Source organism: Rattus rattus, chromosome 11 (genome assembly GCF_011064425.1).
Source record: "Rattus rattus isolate New Zealand chromosome 11, Rrattus_CSIRO_v1, whole genome shotgun sequence".
In the NCBI taxonomy this organism is placed as follows: Eukaryota; Metazoa; Chordata; class Mammalia; order Rodentia; family Muridae; genus Rattus; species Rattus rattus.
The window spans coordinates 69,011,872-69,033,028 of NC_046164.1; the positions used below are offsets into that span (position 1 = coordinate 69,011,872).

Genomic DNA, 21,157 nt, shown 5'->3' on the forward strand with positions numbered 1-21,157 from the left:
TCAGTCTGCCTTCATCAGTCTTCCCACTGCCCCACTCCCATCAAAGCAGAAGGCCTGCCTAGCAGGAAGCCAAGGCCACTCTACTCAAAATATGTCTCTGACCCTGCCTGAGAGAAGAAGCCACAGCCACAACAGCTACTCTCTGCCTCAACAAATAGCCTCTTCCTCAGCCACCTGCAGCTGAGGACAAAGAGTAGAATTCCCTGTCCAGTGAGGTCACCAGTCCTGGGCAGAAATGTCCCACAGAGAGAGTTGGACTGGGGAAGTCCTGAGAAGGGCTAGAGGAGGGAAAGAAGAGACAGGGTCCCATGTGAATCTGCCGGACTGCATGCACCACCCAAGGCTGGACCGGGAGAGGGAACCCACCCCTGACCACCCTCTGGATTTGGTTGTTTGTCCATTCCTTAAGAATTTACCTGCCAGGCTGTCTGGGTGAGAAGACCTCCATGTGGAGCCCTCTCTTTGGCTTCAGCCCTTGGTGGTTAGCCTGTGTGTTAGCTCCAGTGTGCCTGTAGGACAAGAGTGGCTTCCCTTGGGGGAGTCCTGTAGCAGCTCACTGTTTCTCAGACCTCCCTGCCAAAGTTCTGTCTCTTTTGTCTGCCCTGCAGCTGTATGTGTCGTCCGACCTGGGGAAGAAGTGGACACTGCTGCAGGAACAGGTGACCAAGGACCACGTGTTCTGGTGAGAGTTCTTTCCATGGGAGCCTTTACTCCCCTCCTCACTCCAGGGGATCTTTAGGGTCCTCTGTGTACTCCTGGAGTGTCCAGGGCCCAGCATCCCTCAGGCCTATTCCCTCATGGCCAGGCTGTGTGGTTTTGTGTTGTTCAGGCCCCACCTTGTCCTCTCTGTCCATCTACTGGGAAACACAGGGACCCCGGCACAATACACCTCAGAGTAGCTTAATGCTCCTGGCTGCCCTCCTCCCAACTCCTTGCCAACTCAGCTCCCACCTTCTCCTGAGAGGTGCCCCATGTGCACACAGTAGAAACACCTCCTTCCCATCCCACCTCCTCATAAGGCCATGCTTGTGCTTGCAAGGGTCCACTTCCCATGTTGGTTTTGAACACTGACTCCTGATGTCTGTGCCTTCTGCTCCTGGGAGGAAGTGATGATTGCTCCTCTGTAGCGACCCACTGGAGTACCCTTCCTGAAACCAGAGGGCTGCTGTCAGTCACAGGCCCAACACTGATGCACTCTGAGAGAAGCAGAAACTGTCCTTTGAGTCACTCCCCAGAAGTGGGGGCTAAGGCCAGGAAGTGGGGACTAAGGCCAGGAAGTGGGAGCTAAGGCTAGAAGTGTGATTTCTCCAGTTCCACCAACATGAAGGCCTCAGGGAGACTGTAGCATTGTCACCTGTCCCAAGCGAGGCTAAGGGAGTCGCAGACTGGCTCTTGGATACTCTCTAGCTAGAGAGAAGCCAGCCATGGGATATGGGGAAGGAAGGACTTACATTCAGGCTGCTATTATCTTGGACAATTCAGACTGGCTCTGCCCACAAGCTTCGCCTGTGGCTTGGGGCTGTGCCTGTTATGTGGGAGAGTCATAGGATGCTTGGCAGCACAGCTGGTTGGATCCTTTCTGGAATGTGGTGACAGACAAGGGACGGCCCCTGTTGTGAGCAATAGATAATGCTGTTGTGACAGCTTTGTCCTCGGATCTGCAGCAGAAAGCACCAGGACCTCTGCTTTATCTCAGGCCTGGCTCATTAGCAGTGTTGAAGCTACACCACACACTGGCTCATTAAGGAGATCCTGAGGGGCGCGGAGCAAAGCGCCAATTCTGGACTGTCACCTCCCCTCAGCGGTCAGCAGCCCTGGAGTTAAGCCAGGAAAGTAGGCGCTGGCTGATGCCTTGTTATGAGTGAGCAAGTGAATGGGTGGGTGAGTGAATGAGGTGCAGACGAATGAGTGACTGAGTAAGCAGGTGGATGAGCCTTTAAAGGGCCTCCAGAGCACCTAGAATGTCCCTGCCCCCTGGATCTATCAGTGTGTGTAGCTATTACCTGGGCTGCTCAGGCCTCTGCACCAAGAAGGGAGCTTCCCTGAATATTCTCATTTTCTCTCTCCCATTCTCTCTCCCTCTCTCCCTCCCCCTCCCTCCCTCTCCCCTCCCTTTCTATCTTCCTCCCTCCCCCCCCTCCCCTTATCCTCCTCCCATCCCATCTCCCTCTCCTCCCCTCCCCCTCCATCCTCCCATTCCCTTTCCCCCTCCCCATCTCCCTTTCCTCTGCCCACTTCGCTCTCCTTCCCCTTCCCCACCCGACTCCCTTCATTCTTAGCTCTTTTCCCCATCTCTCTGGGAGTTTGGAAGAGGGAGTGTGCCAGCTGGGGAAGGTCCCAGCCTGAGTTTCCTGACCCCTTAGCTCTCAGCCCTTGTCTTATCAATCTCTATCCCACTGGCTCCTAGAGATGCTGTAGTACTTCTCTGGAGGCATAGCACAGGCTTCTTAATAGGGTCCCAGGACACAACCTCACCTGCAGGGAAACTCTGAGAGGAGTATGAATGCTGGGTCAAACAGACCTGGTGGGAGCTTCAGGTCACCCTGGCCAGCAACTATGTCCTTGGGCAAGTCACATAACCCCTTGCCTGTTAATGATGCAAGGCTTACCCATGGCTTAAGGTAGTCTAGTATGTTTATAAGGGTGATATGGGAGAAAACTGCTCTCACAGAACCTCTGCCAGCACAGAGGCTTGGGATAAACTCCGAAGGGATTTTTCCCTGCAACCTGTGGTGGGCAACTTGACCGGTCATCCGCCAGGTGAAGGAGAGGGCAGCCACTCAGGTCCCAATCCTAGTTGGAATCCCAGTGATCCTGTTAGGTGTGTGTGACCACAGGAGTGTCTCTATGCACCTCTGATTTTCCCTCTGTGCAGACTTGGGCTGGCCGTGCCAGCCTGTGTGCCTTAGCTGGGGTGTGAGACCCAGACGAAGAAGTGAATCATATAAACAATGCTATGAACAAGTGGGTGCTGGCTTCCTCAAACTTGAGCCAGATTTATCCAGCTTCGTCAAGACTCCCATTGGACCTTGAAGGTCTAGGGGTGGGGGGAGGGCTATATCTTCTGGACTCACAAGAGTAGCCCCAGAGCTAAAGAGGCCATGTGGTCAGTGAAAGCCCAGGGGGAGGTTGTAGCTATCCATTCGCAGATGCCATCTTCAACCTCTCCTTTTCCAGGGCTGTGTCTGGGGTGGACGATGATCCCAACTTGGTCCACATGGAAGCACAGGACCTCAGTGGAGGTAAGCAGGTGGTGTGCAGTCACGGGTGTCCCTGAGCTTCCTTGCCCAGCGGTGCTGCTCAGCTTGGCTCTTGTTTACTGGTGTATCCTCAGTGGTCAGCCCTGTGCACCAACCTCTCTGTGTTCTGGTGTGCTGTAATTTGAAGCACACTTGTTTCCCCGCTGGGGATGAATTGAAGTGGAGGAACCTTGCTCTGTGGGAAGTCTATTAAAAGGGCAATTTGTTCCAGCTCCTGAGCACTTCCTACTACATGGCCCCACCCAGCCTGGGTGACGACTGAGATGGCTCTGGGTCTCTCTGTGGCTCCCCTTCCACAAGCAGGGCTGGCTCAGGCCAGCCAGTAACTTTGGGGCCATCACACAGAGCAAGTCTCATGTTGGGAAAGTGACAGAGGTCCTGTCAGTCCTCTGCAGTCCCCAGGCACTAGCTAGGTGGAGCCCTGGGGGTCCTGGGCAGGAAAATTGGGTCCTCCTTAAGTGGGTTGACGCACGTGGCCAACAATGGATCCACACAGGTTAGTTCTCTATGTAGGCAGCTGTCGCCAGGTGATGACCTGTGCCATTTCCAAGTTCTCAGACAGGGCTCCATACCTCAAAGGGTGGGGCCAAATGTTACCCCAACTGCTGTCTTGGTAAGCAGGGAGCAAAGCTCAGAGGGGGGCATTAGGATGCCAAGTCTTAGGACACACGTCCCATGCAGTGACGTATAGAGGTGACGTCCAGCAGGCTCCATGTGACAGCATGTCTGGCTGAGACTCAGAACATGCCATGCTCTAGGAGAAAAGATAGGCTGAGTCCTGGATCAGGGTGGTTTACATCCTTCACACAGCCTCCATTTTGGAGGAAGCGGAGTTTGTGTGCAGCAGGCTTCTCTGCATCAAGAGCCTCTGGACCAACTTGGCTCGTGAATGGGGCCCTGCCTAGCTCCTGAAGACCTCACATCCTAATTCACCAGCACCCAGCCTAGAGCCCTGCTGGAACAGTGTTCAGAGATTGGCAGAAGATCACTTAAAATCCTGAGGTCCCATCTCCTAACCTGTTGTCCCTGTTATCCTCCAGGGGACACTGTTCCAAGATCACCACACTCCTGTTACCTGGCTGGGACTGCCTGGCCCTGTTTATATATTGTGGGCTTTTCCCCATCACCTCCAGGTCACCTCAGCCAACCACTCTTAGGACTCCACAGTGCCCTAGCACTCAGCTTTCTGTGCATTCCCCTGGCCTGAGGGCTTCTTGAGTTTGAATGCTGACTGGTTCTTAGTCTCCCAGCAGAGGTGTTACATCAGCCAGGCCCCCTGTGTACAGCCTTGTGCAGGACAGAATGATACTCACTGCCCTCACCCTACCAGAGCAGCCTCATTGTCTGTCTGCCACTCTCCACAGCAGCAGTTCTCACTGCTCCCAAGAGCCAGTCCTTTATGGCAGTCACTCACAGCTCAGGACGTTCCTCAGGCAGTTTCCTCATGAATCGTGCAGGAATGGGAGTGGGAGTGGGTTAATGAATGAATGACAAGTATGTGAATGAGTGAGAGTGGGTTAATGAATGAATGGCAAGTATGTGAATGAGTGAGAGTGGGTTAATGAATGAATGACAAGTATGCAAATGAGTGAGGGTGGGTTAATGAATGAATGAGTAACAAGTAAATAGTGAGTGAGTGAGTGGATGAGTGAGTGAGTAGATGAGTGAATGAATGAGTGAGTGGATGAGTGAGTGGATGAGTGAGTGAGTAGATGAGTGAATGAAAGAATGAGTGAGTGGATAAGTGAGTGAGTAGGTGATTGAATGAATGAGTGAGTGGATGAGTGAGTAGATAAGTGAATGAATGACTGAATGAGTGCATGAGTTAATGAATGAATGAGTGAGTAGCTGAGTGAGTAGATGAATAAATGAATTAGTGAGTGGGTAGATAAGTGAATGAATGAGTGAGTGGCTGAGTGAATGAATGAATGAGCATATAAGCGGTTGTATGAATGAACAGGTAGATAATTGAGTGAGTGGATGAATGGGTGGGTGGGTAGGTGAGCAAATGAATGAGAGAGTGAGTGGCTGAGTAAGGAGATAACTGAGCCAGTGAGTGACCGATTCAGGGCTTGCATGAGTGGATGTCTGCAGTCTGGCTGTTTCAACCAGCCCTGGAAATGCCTCTCAAGTGGGAGACAGCAGCTTCCCAGCAGAACCAAGTTCAGTGTGATGCACTGGAATTTGTGAGGAAAGATGAGAGTTTGGGCTCTGAGTTAGAGGGAATGTGTGCCTAGACACCTACTCCTGCCCAGAAAGGTGCCCAGGTCTGTAAGGGGGTGGGGCTTGGGCTGGGTGGGGCCTAGAGTGTCACTTCCATTGGATGATGGTTCTCCCACACACCAATTTCTGGCTTGTTGCTAAAGAAGCCCGAAATGGTGCCTGTCCCTACTGGGACGACCTCATGGAGGGAGCCCAGAAGTCCTCGCTGCTCCTGAGCCTCAGCAGGGTCTGTATCTCCTGGCTGCTCTTGTCACCTGCAGGCTATCGGTACTACACGTGTCTGATCCACAACTGCTCAGCCCAGCCACACACAGCACCCTTCCCTGGCCCCATTGACCGAGGGTCCCTGACCGTGCAGGATGAGTACATCTTTTTGAAGGTGAGTGTTCCAAGTGCTGGGAGGGGACAATGCATGACCTTTTGCCATCGTAAGAGTCAATAGAACAACACTTCATTTCCAAATGCCGCTTAGCAGGACTCAGAGTCTCTGCGTCTTTATAGAGGTGCCCAGGTACCAGAACCTCAGTTCAAGGTTTGTCCTGATTTTCTCTGTCCACCACGCATCTGCCCATCACCCGGGACCCACAAATCCAAGTATATACATTTCACTCGGTTCCTTTTCGTGATTTGGTTTTATCCTGGATGCTCTGGTTATTGAAGACCTGTGTGTGACCAGGACACTGCCGCAGGCCCCCAGTATATATCTCAGGCCAACTGGGAAATGCTAGTGAACCCTGCTGGGAGGCGTCTTGGCCATTTCTAGAATGGGAACCCTGGACCCTGCTAGACCTGCTAGCCCTCACATTGTTTTTGTTTGTTTTTTCTCATTGTTGTGCCAAAGTACCTGACAAGAGCACCCTAAGGGTGAATTTTTTTCCTTCTCTATAATTCCAGCAATACAGCCCATACGTCAGGGAAGGTGTGGCAGAGGGAGTGAGAGGCAGCTGTTCAGTCACACACAGTTGGAGAGCAGAGAGGATGCTGGTACTCAGCCCACTTCCTCCTTCTTAGCCAGTCACTGACCCCAGCTTATGGAATGCACTGCCTACATTTAGGGTGGCTTCCCACCTCAGTAAACCGAGACAATCTTTCACAGACAAGTCCAGGGACTGGTTTCCATGGTGATTCTAAATCCCAGCAAGTTGACGACTGACCATCACCATCTCCAAGTTCATCTACAGAGACAGGCCATTTCCTTGGGTCTCACTGCTGGTCCCTGCTCTGCCCTATAGAACCTTGGGAGACAAGCTCAGAGCCTCCTGCAAGAGAACTCCAAAGAGCAGCCCCGGGTCCTGTCACCAGAGGGTCCTCCAGGTTCTGTCCTTCTTCCCTGCCCAGTCTCCATGCTGCTCCTTCCTAAGTATGAGCCATCACAGCAGTGCTGGCCCCTCTCTCAACATGGCAGGAAGCCCTGGGCCCCACGGACCTCACTGTGTCACTAGCCATGCCCAAGACCTCTGCATTTGCACCTATGGGTCTTATACGTACCTCCTTTGGTCTCGACCAGTTGGTTCTCATTCCTGCTCTGAAGAGGTTTCTGTTGCCAGGGAGAAAACCAAGCCACCATGCTTCATGGAAGACCCCACTGCCTTCACAGTCATGGTGGTCATGTCCTTGTGCACTAAACCTCCACCAAGTGGCTTCCCCAGGGAATGAGAACAGGCGAAGCCTGGCTCTGCTTCTGACGCTGAGCTCATCTACCTGACGGGCTTGGGGAATGGGCGCATCAGCTTCTTCAGGACACTGTGTCAGTCACAGCATCCCTCACCTGTTGGAGGTCCTCTGTCTCCTGGAATAGCTGCTACTGTGTGGGGAAGGATACCAGGCCTTCCCACCTCTGGGGCCCTTTCTCCAAGTTCCTAGTGTGTCCAGGTCACAGCCATTCTACCGAGGCCTGGACACCTCCAGACCAAAGAGTCCCTTCCTTCACAGATGGGTCATCTTTGAAGTAGTGAAAGCACAGTCCCCTGGGAGTGCTCCCCGGGATTCTGAGAGTACCATCCCCTTTCAGAGAAACTGAGCTCAGGAAGCTGCTGTATCCTCAGGAGGGCCTGAGCCCTTCTTAGAGCTGGGATTTGAAGTGGTGTGCCCGAGAGCCAGCTCCACGCTAGACAGCCCCACACATGGAAACCTGCCTACAGTGGGACTCACACCTGACTTATGCTCACACCCATATGGAAACCCTATAAATGCATCTCGTGGGCACACGCACGTGCACACACACACACACACACACAGAGTGCACTTACGTATGTTCACACACAAACACATGCTCATACAAAACATTCATACACATACATGCTCACAATACACACATACACACTCCCGCATGTACATGTTCACATTTACACTCTCATACACAGATATTCACATGGTTCACATACACAGTGCACATACAGACATACATGCACACATGTGCATACAGAGAGACCCACCTCCTAGAGATTCATGAGGCTCCACACCTACCCATGTGCACACATTGAGAACAGGGAGCTACCTCAGAGAATCCACCACAACCAAGTCCTTTCGATCTCTCAAGAGCTTAGCCTTGACCACCCAAGGGAGCAAAGGCCTCTTCTCCAGTCTCCTCTTCAATGCAGGAGATAAACTGTGTAATCTCTGGGCCTGCGTTTCCTCATCTGTTTGGTGCAGATGACCAAACTCATGGGGCTGTTTGCTTTGCAGTCAGAGGCACGGCCCCAGGGGAGTACCAAGGGGGATGCTGGCCATGTAGATGGGCCCTGGAGAATGTGACTTATTTTGGTTCCCTTGCCTAGAAGGCTGGATGATCACTTTTGGAGACACACATATTTTCGGCCCGTCTATACCTCCATCCAGGGGCTCACTGAAGTGCTCTCTCTGAGAACATTTGGAAATGGAACGTTCTCCACCTTGTCCCGTGACTAGGCTACAAGGAGACAGGATGCTGAGAGATGAGATGAGAGGCAGGTTCTGGTTGCTGGAAAGATGTGGGAAGTCCCTAGAGTTGCAGCACTCAACAAGGGGTTTTGAGAGAGGAGCCTGCAATTTCGGGCAGAACAGGACATGTTAGATTTCTTGTGACTATGACAGAGAAGCTTCCAGAGACAACTGGAAGGAAGGGAGAGTTACTTCGCTCACAGTTTGGGACATTGCCATCTACCCTGGTGAGGAGGGCCTGGCAAAGCCAAGCAGCTTACCCCATGGCAGCTGGGATACAGAGGGAGACACCTGTGCCTTGCTACCTGCTTCTATTCCAACTTAGGGTAGATATTCGCTTTGATATCCCTTCTGAAAATGCTCTCATAGACACGATGTGAGGCGGGCGTCACCATCTCCTAGGTGACGACCCTGAGTCTAGCAAAGCTCCGAACCACCATGGCTATGAGCAGACAGGCCAAGCTGTCCGCTTTCAAACTGAGAGAGGAGTTTGACTGGGGGTTCTGTCACTTGACACTGTGTTTCTTCCCTAGGCGACATCAACAAACCGAACCAAATACTATGTCTCTTATCGCCGCAGCGACTTTGTCCTGATGAAGCTGCCCAAGTATGCCCTGCCCAAGGTGAGGTGGCCTTCCATGTCCTATGCCAAATGCAGAAACTGTGAGACCTCATTCACTGGGGTTTGGGAATCCCAAGGTCAAGTGAGGCAGGAACGAAGAATGGATGTGGCCACACTTTCTCAGCCCCTGCCTGCCCATTGTAATAAAGTCTTTGGAAAGAGCAAAAAGAAAGAGTTAGGTTAGAAGGCAGAGCATGTGCAAAGGACCTGGGGCAGGGGGCACAGCCAAGGGTAGTGTGGAGTGGCAGGGAGACAGCCTCTCAGGACCTCTATGACCAGAGGCTATATATCTTAAAGTCCTCATTTGTGAGCTATGGACCTAGGTACCTCAGACTTTTCTGAACCAAAGGGAAAAGTCAAGTAGGCCATCCTTCAACATCTCTTCAGAAACAGAGAAGACGGGACAGAAAGTAACAAGCTCACTAAGTTATCGACCTGGCTGAGTAAGCAAATTCAAAGCTCATGTTTTTCCTTTCAGCAAAGACAACTGTCTTGGAGCTGAGGGGTTCTGCTGGGCCTGTTAGGGTTACAGCCCTGGTCCTTGTGTGGAGAAGAAGATTCTAACAAACATGTCCACAAGTCATGGTTTCTGTGACCTTGAGCCCAACTCCCTGGGGCCTCTCAGCACCCGAGCCCTCTACCCGGGGCCTGTGACCTGCTCCCTCCTGCTCACCCAGCTCAGCAAAATGCTGAAGAGTATACCCTCAGCAGCCTATAGGTCTGCTAACTGCATTTCCTAATCAGATTTTGTTGTTTTACGGAGAGTTTGCAACTCTTGCCTGCTTCCTCTCAACAAGCTGTCCCTTCATTTTTTGCTTTTTTAAAGTTATGTGAATAATGTCAAGAAAGTGGAAGTGGCTGCCTCAGCCTAAAAGGAACCTCAGCTAAGAGCCCCTTCTCCCATTCCTGCCCTGTCCTGGTCCTCCCTAGTCACATACCAAAGTGACTTTGGTGTGGCTAACTCAGGAGTTAGTTCGCCAGCACCTTGCTTAGCATTACAGTGTGCCTGGCAGCTTTTATAAAAGAATGCATGGTCCTACAGTAAGTAACTAGCTGCAGAGCTTCAAGCTCAGGAGTCAGCACCCTGCTCAGCCCAGCCATTGTCCAGATATGTGGCTGTCCCTCTAAGTGCACCCACTACACTGTGGGGCTTCACTGGTGAGAGTTTCAGGAAGTGGACTGAACACACACACAGAAGTCATCCTGTGGAACTAGATCAGGCTCGGCCCAGTGGTCTGGTTCTAAGTTGAGCCATGCCTTCCCTGCTCAGTGTCTAAGGGGGTGGGTAAACAATACTTTTCTGCCATTTCGGTCTACCCACTCCTGGATGCTTGGAAGGGTAGCCAGCTGTTAGGACAAGTCAGCATCCTTGGTTTGAATTGTTGACTTGTAATGACTGTTTTTAAAGTCCTGCAGTTCCCTGGCAGAGAAAAATGTTCATGCAAAGAATCTACAGAACCACAAATTATATAAAAAGCTCTCACAGGGATAAGGCAAAGGCAAATTTACTTGAAAGAAAAAAAATCATCCTGTGTTTGTAATAAATTTATTTAAAGTAAAATGAAATTCATATCGCACGGAATAGAGGAGAGTGGTGTTGGAAAGGATGGGTGAATTCAAGCTCCAGGGCCTTCTCCCTGCTTCCCCTTGGCAGCAGAGTGTAGCTCATGGCCGCTCTGGGACTCTGCGGTCTGTTATAAGGCTCCAGTGCCCAGGCCAACTGGTATAGGCCAGTTTTTGACAGTTTAAGCTTTTGACCTAGGAACAGTATCCATACCTGCCCTTGCCTCACAAGGGCAAATGTGTGTGCTTTCCTGGAGCAGCTAGCATGTGGCCAGGGGTGGGTACTTTAGACCTTTCCCTCCAGACACAGGCCTGTATTCTGACATCAACCGTCAAGGTCAGCTGAAGAAGGGTAGAGCACATCCACTTGCTTTTCTTTACCTCTTTTCTTCTTTGGAGGACAGGTTTTTAAGGACCAGCATATCTAAATGTATAGGAAAGGGGCCCAATGTCACCATACCTCACACGTGTCAGTCTGGTGCTCAGAGTAGACAAAGCCTCTAGTGATCAGAGGCAAAAGCAATAAGGCAGTCTCACAGGGAACAGACAGTTGAACTCAAAGTTACTGTATCAAACATCCTGTTTTAAGTGGACAGGATGGAACATGCCTATAATCCTAACCATTGGGAGACTGAGGCAGGGGGATCATGAATTTAAGGCTAACATAAACTGAAGGGTAAGACCTTGAAAAATTCAGAGCACACACACACACACACACACACACACACACACACCACACACTTTCCAGTTTTAGTCATCAAATATCAAAAGGCAACAGACAACACAAGGCAACAATCACAGAGAGACAGGAGAGCATGCTCTCCTCAGAACTGAAACAATGCCCCAGAAAAGCCAGCTGGTCGACCTGCTGGGCAGACTTCAATAGAATTGTCTCAAGATGCTCAGAGAACTGCAGGAGGACACTATGCACAAAAGAAAAGTCTGCAAAGAGATAGGAAATGTGAAGTGTGCCATAAAAAGAAACCCTGACACCATAATTAGAAAGAAATGAGAAAAGTAATAAGCAAAGGACGTCCACCTAAAGACTCAGAAGTAGATCTGGGCAGGCAGAGAAAGAATCTGAGAACTTGAGGACAAGACAGTAGAAGTAGCCAAATATTGTGATCTTTTGACACCATTGTCAAATCAGTGCTTACACACTGAGAATCCTAAAGGGACATGAGAGCAAGGGACACAGAGATTGATTTAAGAACAGTGGCTTTTTACCCACCCCCCAAAATCATGAAACGCATGAATGTGAATGTCTCAAAGGTTGGCCAATCCCAAGCGTGGGATACACGGAGGCACGTGCAAATGTACATTTTGATCAAGAGATTAAGCCAGAAAGATGAAGGAGGAGTCTAGAAAGCAGCACAAGAGAAGCCACTTGTCACAGAGGAGGGATTCCCTGCCTAGATGACCTGCAGATTTCTTACCAGAAGGCTAGGGGACCAAGTTGCCAAAGCACTGACAAAATAGGAGGAAGGTGCTGGCTTGCAGGAATCCTTTGTGAATTTCATAAAAAGATCTGTGCCGGGGCTAGAGAGATGGCTCAGCAGGTAAGAGCCCTTGTTGCTTTTGCAGAGGACCAGCGTTTGATTCCCAGCACCTGCTGGGCATCTCACAACCTCCAGTAACTCTAGCTCTGGGGAACCTGGTGCCCTCTTCTGACCTCTGTGGTCACCCATGCACATGACATACATTCACACAGACACACAGACACATAAAAATCTTTAAAAAAAAAATCTATGGAATATTTCATTGGGATTCCATATGAAGGTCCATGAGAAATTTCTGTCATCATGCTTATTAAAATGTTCTAAAACCTTTTCTGTATATGTATAGTATGCTATAATTTATACACAGTTTATGATTATAACTTACAAGTTTTGGTTTGCGTATGAGCATATGCACAAACATAGAAATGATGTGACTCACACATATATCACTTCTGCCTGCTGGCCCATTCCTTCCTCCATGTTTCATCTTTGTCTCAAAGTAAGGATCTGGAGGAAATCTGGGACAGTTCTCAGGATTCATTCTGCCCTTCGTCTTAGTTTAGCCAAACTTACAGTCTAGCTGCTGTTCAGCTTCTCGGGGAAGCCATCTTCCTCTGCATGTGGTCATGCGTTTACGATCCGCCAGTGAGAAATTAATGAAGTTTTCTTGTGCCGCTTCTGAGAGCACCATATGGAGGTCCGCCCCTCTCCCCATGCCTCCGATTCCTGCTGCCTTCCATTCGGTGCGATGCTGTAACTCTACCCAAACACCCATCTAGGACCCTGAAGGCAAGCACCATGTCCTGGGTCAGTAGAATGATGACCCGGTAGGAGCTCCACCCCTGGTGACTTTGCTGGTCCTCCACCGTAGCCTGCCCACCACTGGGCTCTTCTCACAGGCAGGAGGCTGTCTCTTAAAGACTCCTGAGTCCGCCGATAAGAAATATTAACAAACTAGTGTTTCCTGTCTGCAGATCTTTCCGGGTCACATGTGCCAACCACACGTGAAGGTTCTGGGCATCTATTAACAATGGAGTTAAGGAGTGGTTTTGCTTGCTTCTCTAAAAACAAAAAGTGAGGGAAATAAATGGAGTTTTTATGAAAGTGCAAAGGATTTGTTGCACTGGTCAGCAAGTCTTCTGCGTGACCTTTCTCAGTACTGACCCAGAAGAAGGGACATGAACAGCCTGTTGGGGAGGGAACCGATCTGAACTTCATGATAGCAGGCTAACAGCATGCAACAAGCATTCTAGAGACGTTTCCTGTCTCTGATGTGGCCATCTCCCTTCTTAGAATTCATGGGAAGGAAATAAGCAGAGAGGCAGGGAGGGACTCGGATCTAGAAACATCCCCTCTGTCCTCTGCAGCAGGGACATACATGGCTCAGTGAAATACGGCTGGGCCACAAATACGTATCATGCAGTCATTAAAAGTGGTGTTTATAAATAACGTTCATGGCAGAGGAAGAAGACACCCACACAGTGTGCAGAGCAAGCTATAAAGCAGACGTGGAGAGTGTGTGAATCATGCTTCGGAGAGAGCCCGAACATAAACATGTTGAAGTGTTAATTCCAGGTCTCTCTAGAGGGGCGCTGTGGATGGCCCCAAGCTGCTTCAGTGCTTACAGGAAGCGCCGTGCAGGGCCTCTAACCAGTTTATGTAAGTGGTGTTCGATCAGGGCTGTTGCTGAATTACTGCACCCCACCGTGCAAGTTCCCTTTGCTCCATCCTCCTATAAGCTTGACCCTGCCAAGCCTTCTTGTGGGAAAGTCTTCACTTTCACCCAGTTCTGGTGGATCTGCTTATCTACCAAACCCATGGGCATGACCTCCCTGGTGGACAGCAAAATGGCCCCCAGCCAAAAGCAAAACATCCTGCCTCCTGCCCACAGCTCAGGGACTGGGGGTGGGTACATGGGTGTTGGCCAGCATGTTCCTACAGACACTCCAGAGCCTTCCACCACCCTTCTGTCTAATCTCATATATGGGACCACATACTTCTTCCTGAGTCACGCCCCTCTTAGTTCATCCTTTCTGTGTGTCAAGTTTATATCTGTAGACACAGGGTCCAGATCCTCTCCTGTAGGGTCCTCCAGCTGTGGAGGTATGTGATAGATGCTTCGCACATTGAACCCCTTTTTGCAAAGCCCCACCACTCCATTTCTTTCAGCTGTTATCCACTTTTTTTTTTCATCTTTATTAACTTGGGTATTTCTTATTTACATTCAATTATTATTCCCTTTCCTGGTTTCTGGGCCAACATCCCCAACCCTCCCCCCCCCTTCTATATTGGTGTTCTCCTCCCCATCCTCCCCCATTACCGCCCTGCCCCCCAACAATCACATTCACTGGGGTTCAGTCTTGCAGGACGAGGGCTTCCCCTTCCACTGGTTATCTTACTAGGCTATCACCACTTCATTTTTAAGGGTCTTGTTATATAGCCCAAGCTAGCCTCAATCTCATTATTTTCCTACCTCAGCCTCCTGGGTGCTGGGTTCCAGAAATGTACTACCATGCCCAGCTCAGAAATGCCTTTTGAACACATAGCATAGGGTACAGTCTGGCAGGGAGGGGAAGGACCAGGTGCCAACTCTCAAGAGTCCAATGGGTCCCTCACTGAAGAGACACAAAAATCACTTCCTCAAAGTGAGCATACCCCAAAGGGCATGAGGGTAAAGGGGTGTCTTCATGTGAGGGTACCCCACCACCACCACCCCCGCATCCATCTTCAGCTCCCATAGCCTAGCAACCCCTGTCAGAGGACTGAGGAGTTCCAAAGGGCAGAAGACAAGGCTTGGAGGATACAGGGCAAAGTTGTTTAGCTTGGAGATGGGAATGTTTTGATACCTAGGCTCAGTGGTCCCAGCTGCAGCTTCTCTGGTCATTCAGTCCACACAGGTCTGCACAAAGGGAGAACAAGGAGCCTAGGTCAGCCCAGCTTTGCTTTGCACACGATAGGGCTCTTTTTCTGAATTGTACAGTTGTTCAGCTGATTCCCACAGAGCTACCTGACCCACAAGGGGAAACTGAGTCCTGGAGCCATTGCCTGGGCTGCGGGTCTCCTAGCAGTTTTTGTCCCATGGGGCCCAGGGCCGGGTGCACAGGATGGCGGACAAGTAGAACTTGTTTGCAGGGTGCTGTGTGGATACCACGCTCTGACTGTTAAAGCAAGTTCTTCCTTTGTGAAGTTCAGGGCCGAGGTAGCGCTGGCAACAGGTCCTGATGCAAATGCTTCCTAAACATGTGTGCTGGACAAACGAAGGGATGATTGACTCCCAGGATGGAGGGGAGCCGAGCTGGGTACCTGCTACTCATTCTGACCATGTGGGGTACTTGAGGCAGCCCTTCCTCATTGTAGGGAGTTGGACAAAGTCCAGTGGGGGTGAGGAAGAAGACACATCCCCACACTATCCCTCAACCTAGTTTTAAAGCTATGGCACGGAGGTCTATGGAGGTGAAGCCACTTGTCCACAAAGCTGAGTGTGGCTCATCGGGTTCCCAACCTTGATCACCCTCCTTGATCAGCTGCTCTCCAGGGCAGCGGGGAGGTGTCACTGTGCCCCGGTCTACCCTCTCTGACAGCTCTTCTGTCCCCAGGACCTACAGATCATCAGCACAGATGAGCAGCAGGTGTTTGTGGCCGTCCAGGAGTGGAACCAGGTGGACACCTACAACCTGTACCAGTCAGACCTGCGTGGAGTGCGCTATTCGCTGGTGCTGGAGAACGTGCGCAGCTCGAGGCAGGCTGAGGAGAACGTGGTCATCGACATCCTTGAGGTAGGCACCAGGCAGGGTAGGAACAGCTCAAGCTCCCCACCCCCACCTGTCTTCCATCTCCCTTGCCTAGGGAATACTGGTACCTGCAAAGCACCAGATGTTTCAGGCTTTAGGGTCAGAGGCGAGCATAGCGAGTTAAAGACAGAGAGGGAAGCTGGTTTCCTAATGAGGTTCATTGAGACAGTGTTTGCTAATGAGGAGGAGATTCCTGGTGGGTGACATCTTGCAGAACTGAGATCAGTCTTTAGCATGCAAGGTTTTCCCTGTGCAAAGGCAGCCACAGCCATGTATGGTTTGAGCTATCCTGGAGCTGGGAGAGGCTCGCTTCTGTTTCTCTCCTCCCGCCCCATGACTTCTCTTTCCTCTCCCTGTCCTGGGAACTGGAGTCTCTCGCCTCTATATATCTCTCCTACCAGTCCTCACCCCTCCACATACCATTGTCCAGCCTTACCTGCCGGGACGTGGCCTCTCCTGCTACCTGCCTGAGATGACAGCCCCTGCCTCGCCCCTGCAGGGGTCCTGGCCTTACCTGGCTCCACGAAAGTCTTCATGGGGGTCCCACTCACGCTAAAGCACTGACCCAAGCTTCTGGAATTCACACCCATGCTCTCCACTGGTGAGAGTGCCCTCATCCTCAGATCAATTCCACAAAAAGTTCACCCGACAAGAGCCTGGTCTGGACAGGTTCCTCACAATCCTCTCAGTAATATTTAGCCCATGTGCAGGTCAGGAAATTCAGGCTGCAGGCTCAACAGAATCACCACCCTCAACCACTACCCCCCCTCCAACCTTTCAAGACAGAGCAGAGCAGAGCCAGCCACACTATCTCCCAACATCTTCCCTCACATCTGCTCTTGGGGCCCTCAGGCCAGTGAGGGGAGCCACAGGAGGCCCACTGGTGCTTCTGTTGGATGGTGAGTCTGGCTCAGAGGGTAGCCCTTGGCAGACAATGGGCTTCGCCCCTGCGAGAGGGAGGGGACCTCCCAGGTGGCTAGGAGCCTCAATGTGTCTCCAGCTGTCAGCGGCAGTGTGGAGCCATTATCCCCAGCGGAATGATGAATGTAATCGTTTGTTTGTGAAGAGAGCCCATTTGTCAGTGTTCCCTCCCAGCTGGGGCTGCAGAGGGACAGCGCCATCCTGCAGCACTCCTCTGGCCCTCCGGATATTTCTGGCAACATCTGAGCACCAGAGCGCTCAGCGCTGGGGCTGTCGCTCCAAGTTAGGGTGAGCAGTGATAGATGGGAGGGTGTCATGGACAGGTCTGACAGGAGGGGGCGCTGTCTACCCTCTCCACAGATGTGTCACACGCATGCTGCCTGCCACACTTTGGGTTTCACACTGGCACACATGCTGACCACTCTCAGCTCCCCCATGAAGAAGATGATTCTCAGCAATGTCCTTAAGCCCCACACTGTTTCTGGAACGCAGTGCAATGCCTTTGACAAGTCTAGGTGGAATCAGGGTAGGCTTCCTGGAGGAGGGTACAGCATTGAGGGGAGGCTGAGCAGGAGTCAGCCAAGTGAGGAAGCTGTGAGCCAGGCACAGAGACCACCAGGGAGAGAGCCTCAAGGGCACGAAAGAGGTTCACACAGCCAGGTGCAAAGACAGCATCCATTGCCTCCAAAGTGACTCATCCTCTTTGAGTTCCTCAAATGGGAAGTAGCAACAGGTTCAGCTCTGGTTCTCCATCACCTGGGCTCTTCTCTAGGCTCAGGTATCTTTGCTGTGCTGTGCTGTGCTGTGTTGTCTTTGGGAGGTTACTTAACCTCTCTGGGCTTGGTTTCTGGGCTATGAAGAGGCATCCATAGCAATGCCCTCTTAGGATTCGAAGATGTCTTTTCTAGGAAATAAGGCCCAGTCCAGCAAAGCTCCCAGTGCCACCTCCTCTGGCACTAGGGATGGTGGGTGGAAAGGGCTTGTCTTGGAAGATGGTACATGAATCCCCTGCATATGGTCACTGGGAAGCCAGCAGCTGGTCCAGATTCTCTGCAGTTGAGTTGCAGGGTGGTCTGCTTGGTCTGTGAGGCCCCTGGTTGTGTTGCTTCCTCTGGGCCTATTAGATTTTGACAGATCTTTTCTGAGTTGCTATGTTAGAGTTAGGGAGTGGGCTCGGGGTGTCACAGTGTATCAGAGGCCAAATCGCCTCACTTCATGGATCCTGTGGTCACACTGTGTGGCACAAGAGGCATGTGAAGTGCTTGTGGAGATGTGTCTGCCAGGCTAACTGTGGGGAGCAGAGTCCATTGCAGCGAATCCTGATGACTTTGGTAGGAGAGACACCGAATGAAGGGACTCTAGGAGGCCCAAGCATGGCAAAATGGTTCTGGCAGCCTTGCCCTTCTCCCCCATTCTCTCTGCCTTGCTAGACACTGTTAGATGACATTCCTAAAGTTAGTCACCAAGGTCCCTTATTTGGCTGCTTCCTCCTCCTGAGGCTAAGTACCAAGGTCCAGGTATTGGAATATTGAAGTCTAGCAATCAAAAGCCCCCTTTGGCTGCCCTAATTAGCATGCCCAATTAAAATTAAACACCTCATCCTAACATGGGACTTCCCCTTTTACCTTTATAGACCGCCATTTTCCTGTAGCCACCTCTGTCTCCTTTCATTCTATCCAGAGGCAGTTCTTTGTTCTCTGGGACAAATATCCCTTCCCCCACCTCCTTCCTTCCCTTCCCCTTCATCTTCTATCTCCAGTCTCTGTCTCTTATTCTCTCCCTTTTATCCCTCTGGGGCAAATAAATCTCCTTTGTGCTGAGAACTTGGTCCTGAGGTGTCATGTGCCAAATGCTGTTGTCTTCACCGAGGTCCCTGAAAATGCGCTAACAGCAGAAACACAGCAGCGTGGACTACAGAGACAGGGAAGCAGAGCCGAAGGGCGTGGACCCAGGTTCTACAGAGCTCATTCTGAAGTAGAAAGGCAGTCAGAGAGCAGACCCCTGACCACAAGCAGCCATTTCAGTCTATGGTACCAGGGGCTGCTCTCTGCTGGATGATGAAATCACTTGGCAAAGGGGCTTCCATTTTTTTCCTTCTTGTTCTCCATTTTCTACTGGAGTGCCCTACACCACACCTACACCTGGCCCCAGGTTGGTTCAGGATGCTCTTACTCTCTCATTTCACAGGCCCATTTTTATATTTATACCTATTTAATACAAGTTGCAGCAGTCTTTGAGTTGGTGAAATTGAGATTTTTTTTTAACTTATACTGATGTATATAAAAGGAGAACTTTGGGGACCTTCAGATGGGTGAATGTGTTCCTTATGACAGACCCACATGTGTCTGTGGAGGTCAGAGGATGCACTTGCTGAACAGAATATGCCTACCCAGCCACCCATCATCTCCTTGAGCCCCACAGCCCACGCCTCTGTGTGTCACGATGCCTGGTAAAGGGATGTCAAGGCTACAGGCAGGCTTGAGGCTGCTGCTCCAGAGACGTTGTACCATCTCTACAGAGCCCTGGTAGTTATAAGGTCCTTGAAAGGGGAATCAGGAGGCAGTTATAGCCAGACAAAGGAAAGCTATGGTGGTAGCCAGGAACTCTGTGTTGCTACCTTTGAAGAGAAAGGGGTCCAGGAGCCAAAGCCTGTACCGGAGGATCAGATTTCTCCCGACAGCCTCCAGATAAGGATGCACTCCTGACAACAGGTCAGAGACTTGGGTCAGAGCTCTGGACACCACAGTGGTAGATGAGAAGTGTGTTGTTTGAAGCCATGTTTGTGATGTATAGATAGTAGAAATACCATTACTCTATCTACTAATCCATCTATCCATCTATCCATCCATCCAATCATCCATCTTCTCATCTACCCAACTAACCACCTATTCCTATATACTCATCCACTCATTTACCTACTCATTCATCTGTCCACCACTCACCTACTTATCCTGCCATCTACCCATTCATCTATCCATTCAGTTCATCCGTAACCCACCCATGAATCCCATTCATCTACCCAGGCACCTATCTATCTATTCATTCATCCCATAACGCATCCTCTCATTCACAGTTCAACCCTCCACCCATCCACTTATCTACCTCTCCACTCATTCATCTACCCATCCTCATCTACCTATCCAACCATCTATAATTTATTCATCCATTCATCCATGATCCACCCACCCATCTACATATTAGTCCATCTACCCATTCATCTACCTGTCCACCCAACCATCCATCCACTCATCGACCATCCATCCACACATCCAACTGTTCATCTAACCTACTACCCACCTACCCATCCATCATTCACTCATTCATCCACTGATTCACCCATTCATCCACGGAGATCTTTCCATCTATGGTTCGTCCAGACCACCATTCAACTACATACCTATTCCTCGCTCTATCCCTACATCCATAGCAGCACATCTCTGGTGGGCTGTCCACCTGTACTGCAGTCATGCACATGGAGATTAACTGAACTGACTTTTCAGACTCAAATGAGATGGTACATGCTAAGCTCAGTGTAGAGAGCACTGATGTCCTTAATAACTGTTTCGGTCTAATTATAATCCTTGGCTCTAGAGTTCTGAGTAAAATACACAGTTGTCTGAGCCCCAGTCCCTGGAGGCTCGGCAGCAACAGCATACTATACAAGACGTGTATGGCAGAAGATGTCCCTCTGCTGTGGGGCTTGGATGAAAGGGAACATTTCTGTACCTGTCATACCCCCCTAGAGGCACTCAACGAATGTGACTTTAAGTCTTTGTCAATAAGGGCTCAAAGAACAGAGTGTTCCTGGGAGGAACTGGGTTTAAGGTGATAACATGGCTGGCTTTTGTATTTTCTTATGAATCAACACTGTGGGTACCCTTAGAGGCTACAGCCTCAGCTGGAGACCTTGTAAGACCTCTTGTAAAAGAAAAGAAGGCAGAGTGGAACCCTGTCAATCCATGCCAGGACAAACAGGGACCTTTGCATTGTCACTAGTTGACTAATTGAGGGATTGAGCTATGGGACCCTAAGAAAATCCAGAAGTATTTGCTGTGGTACAGGACTTCCCCGAAAAGGTCTAATAGTCACAGCAATTGAGGGGATCCTGGGCTCCTGAGTAGGGGTGGTGTAGGGGGAATTCCTTCATCAATACACTGGCTAGTCAGGGGACCAGGACCCTCCCTGCTTTCTGAGGATCAAAGGTCCTGGGTAAACAGTTCAGTGTCCTACAGATCACCCACAGCCCGGAGTAGACAGAACTCTTCCCATTTAAGCCTGGGGTCAGTCTCCATGATTCAGGCTGCAACCAGAGTGAGGTAAAGCCACATGCATGTTCTCAGTAGGGGGCAATGCCAGGCC

The 21,157-nt window shown here is 50.7% G+C and overlaps 1 protein-coding gene across 3 annotated transcripts in view; it reads left to right on the forward strand.

The window, feature by feature from the left end:
• Positions 1-21,157, forward strand: part of Sorcs2 (sortilin related VPS10 domain containing receptor 2) — a 362,100-nt gene that overhangs the window by 306,036 nt on the left and 34,907 nt on the right. For all 3 annotated transcript variants that reach the window (XM_032916916.1, XM_032916917.1, XM_032916919.1), the window contains exons 5-9: positions 609-682; positions 3,178-3,242; positions 5,744-5,862; positions 8,936-9,025; positions 15,683-15,862. In XM_032916916.1, coding sequence (XP_032772807.1) covers positions 609-682; positions 3,178-3,242; positions 5,744-5,862; positions 8,936-9,025; positions 15,683-15,862 — 528 coding nt within the window. The remainder of the gene's footprint in view (positions 1-608; positions 683-3,177; positions 3,243-5,743; positions 5,863-8,935; positions 9,026-15,682; positions 15,863-21,157) is intronic.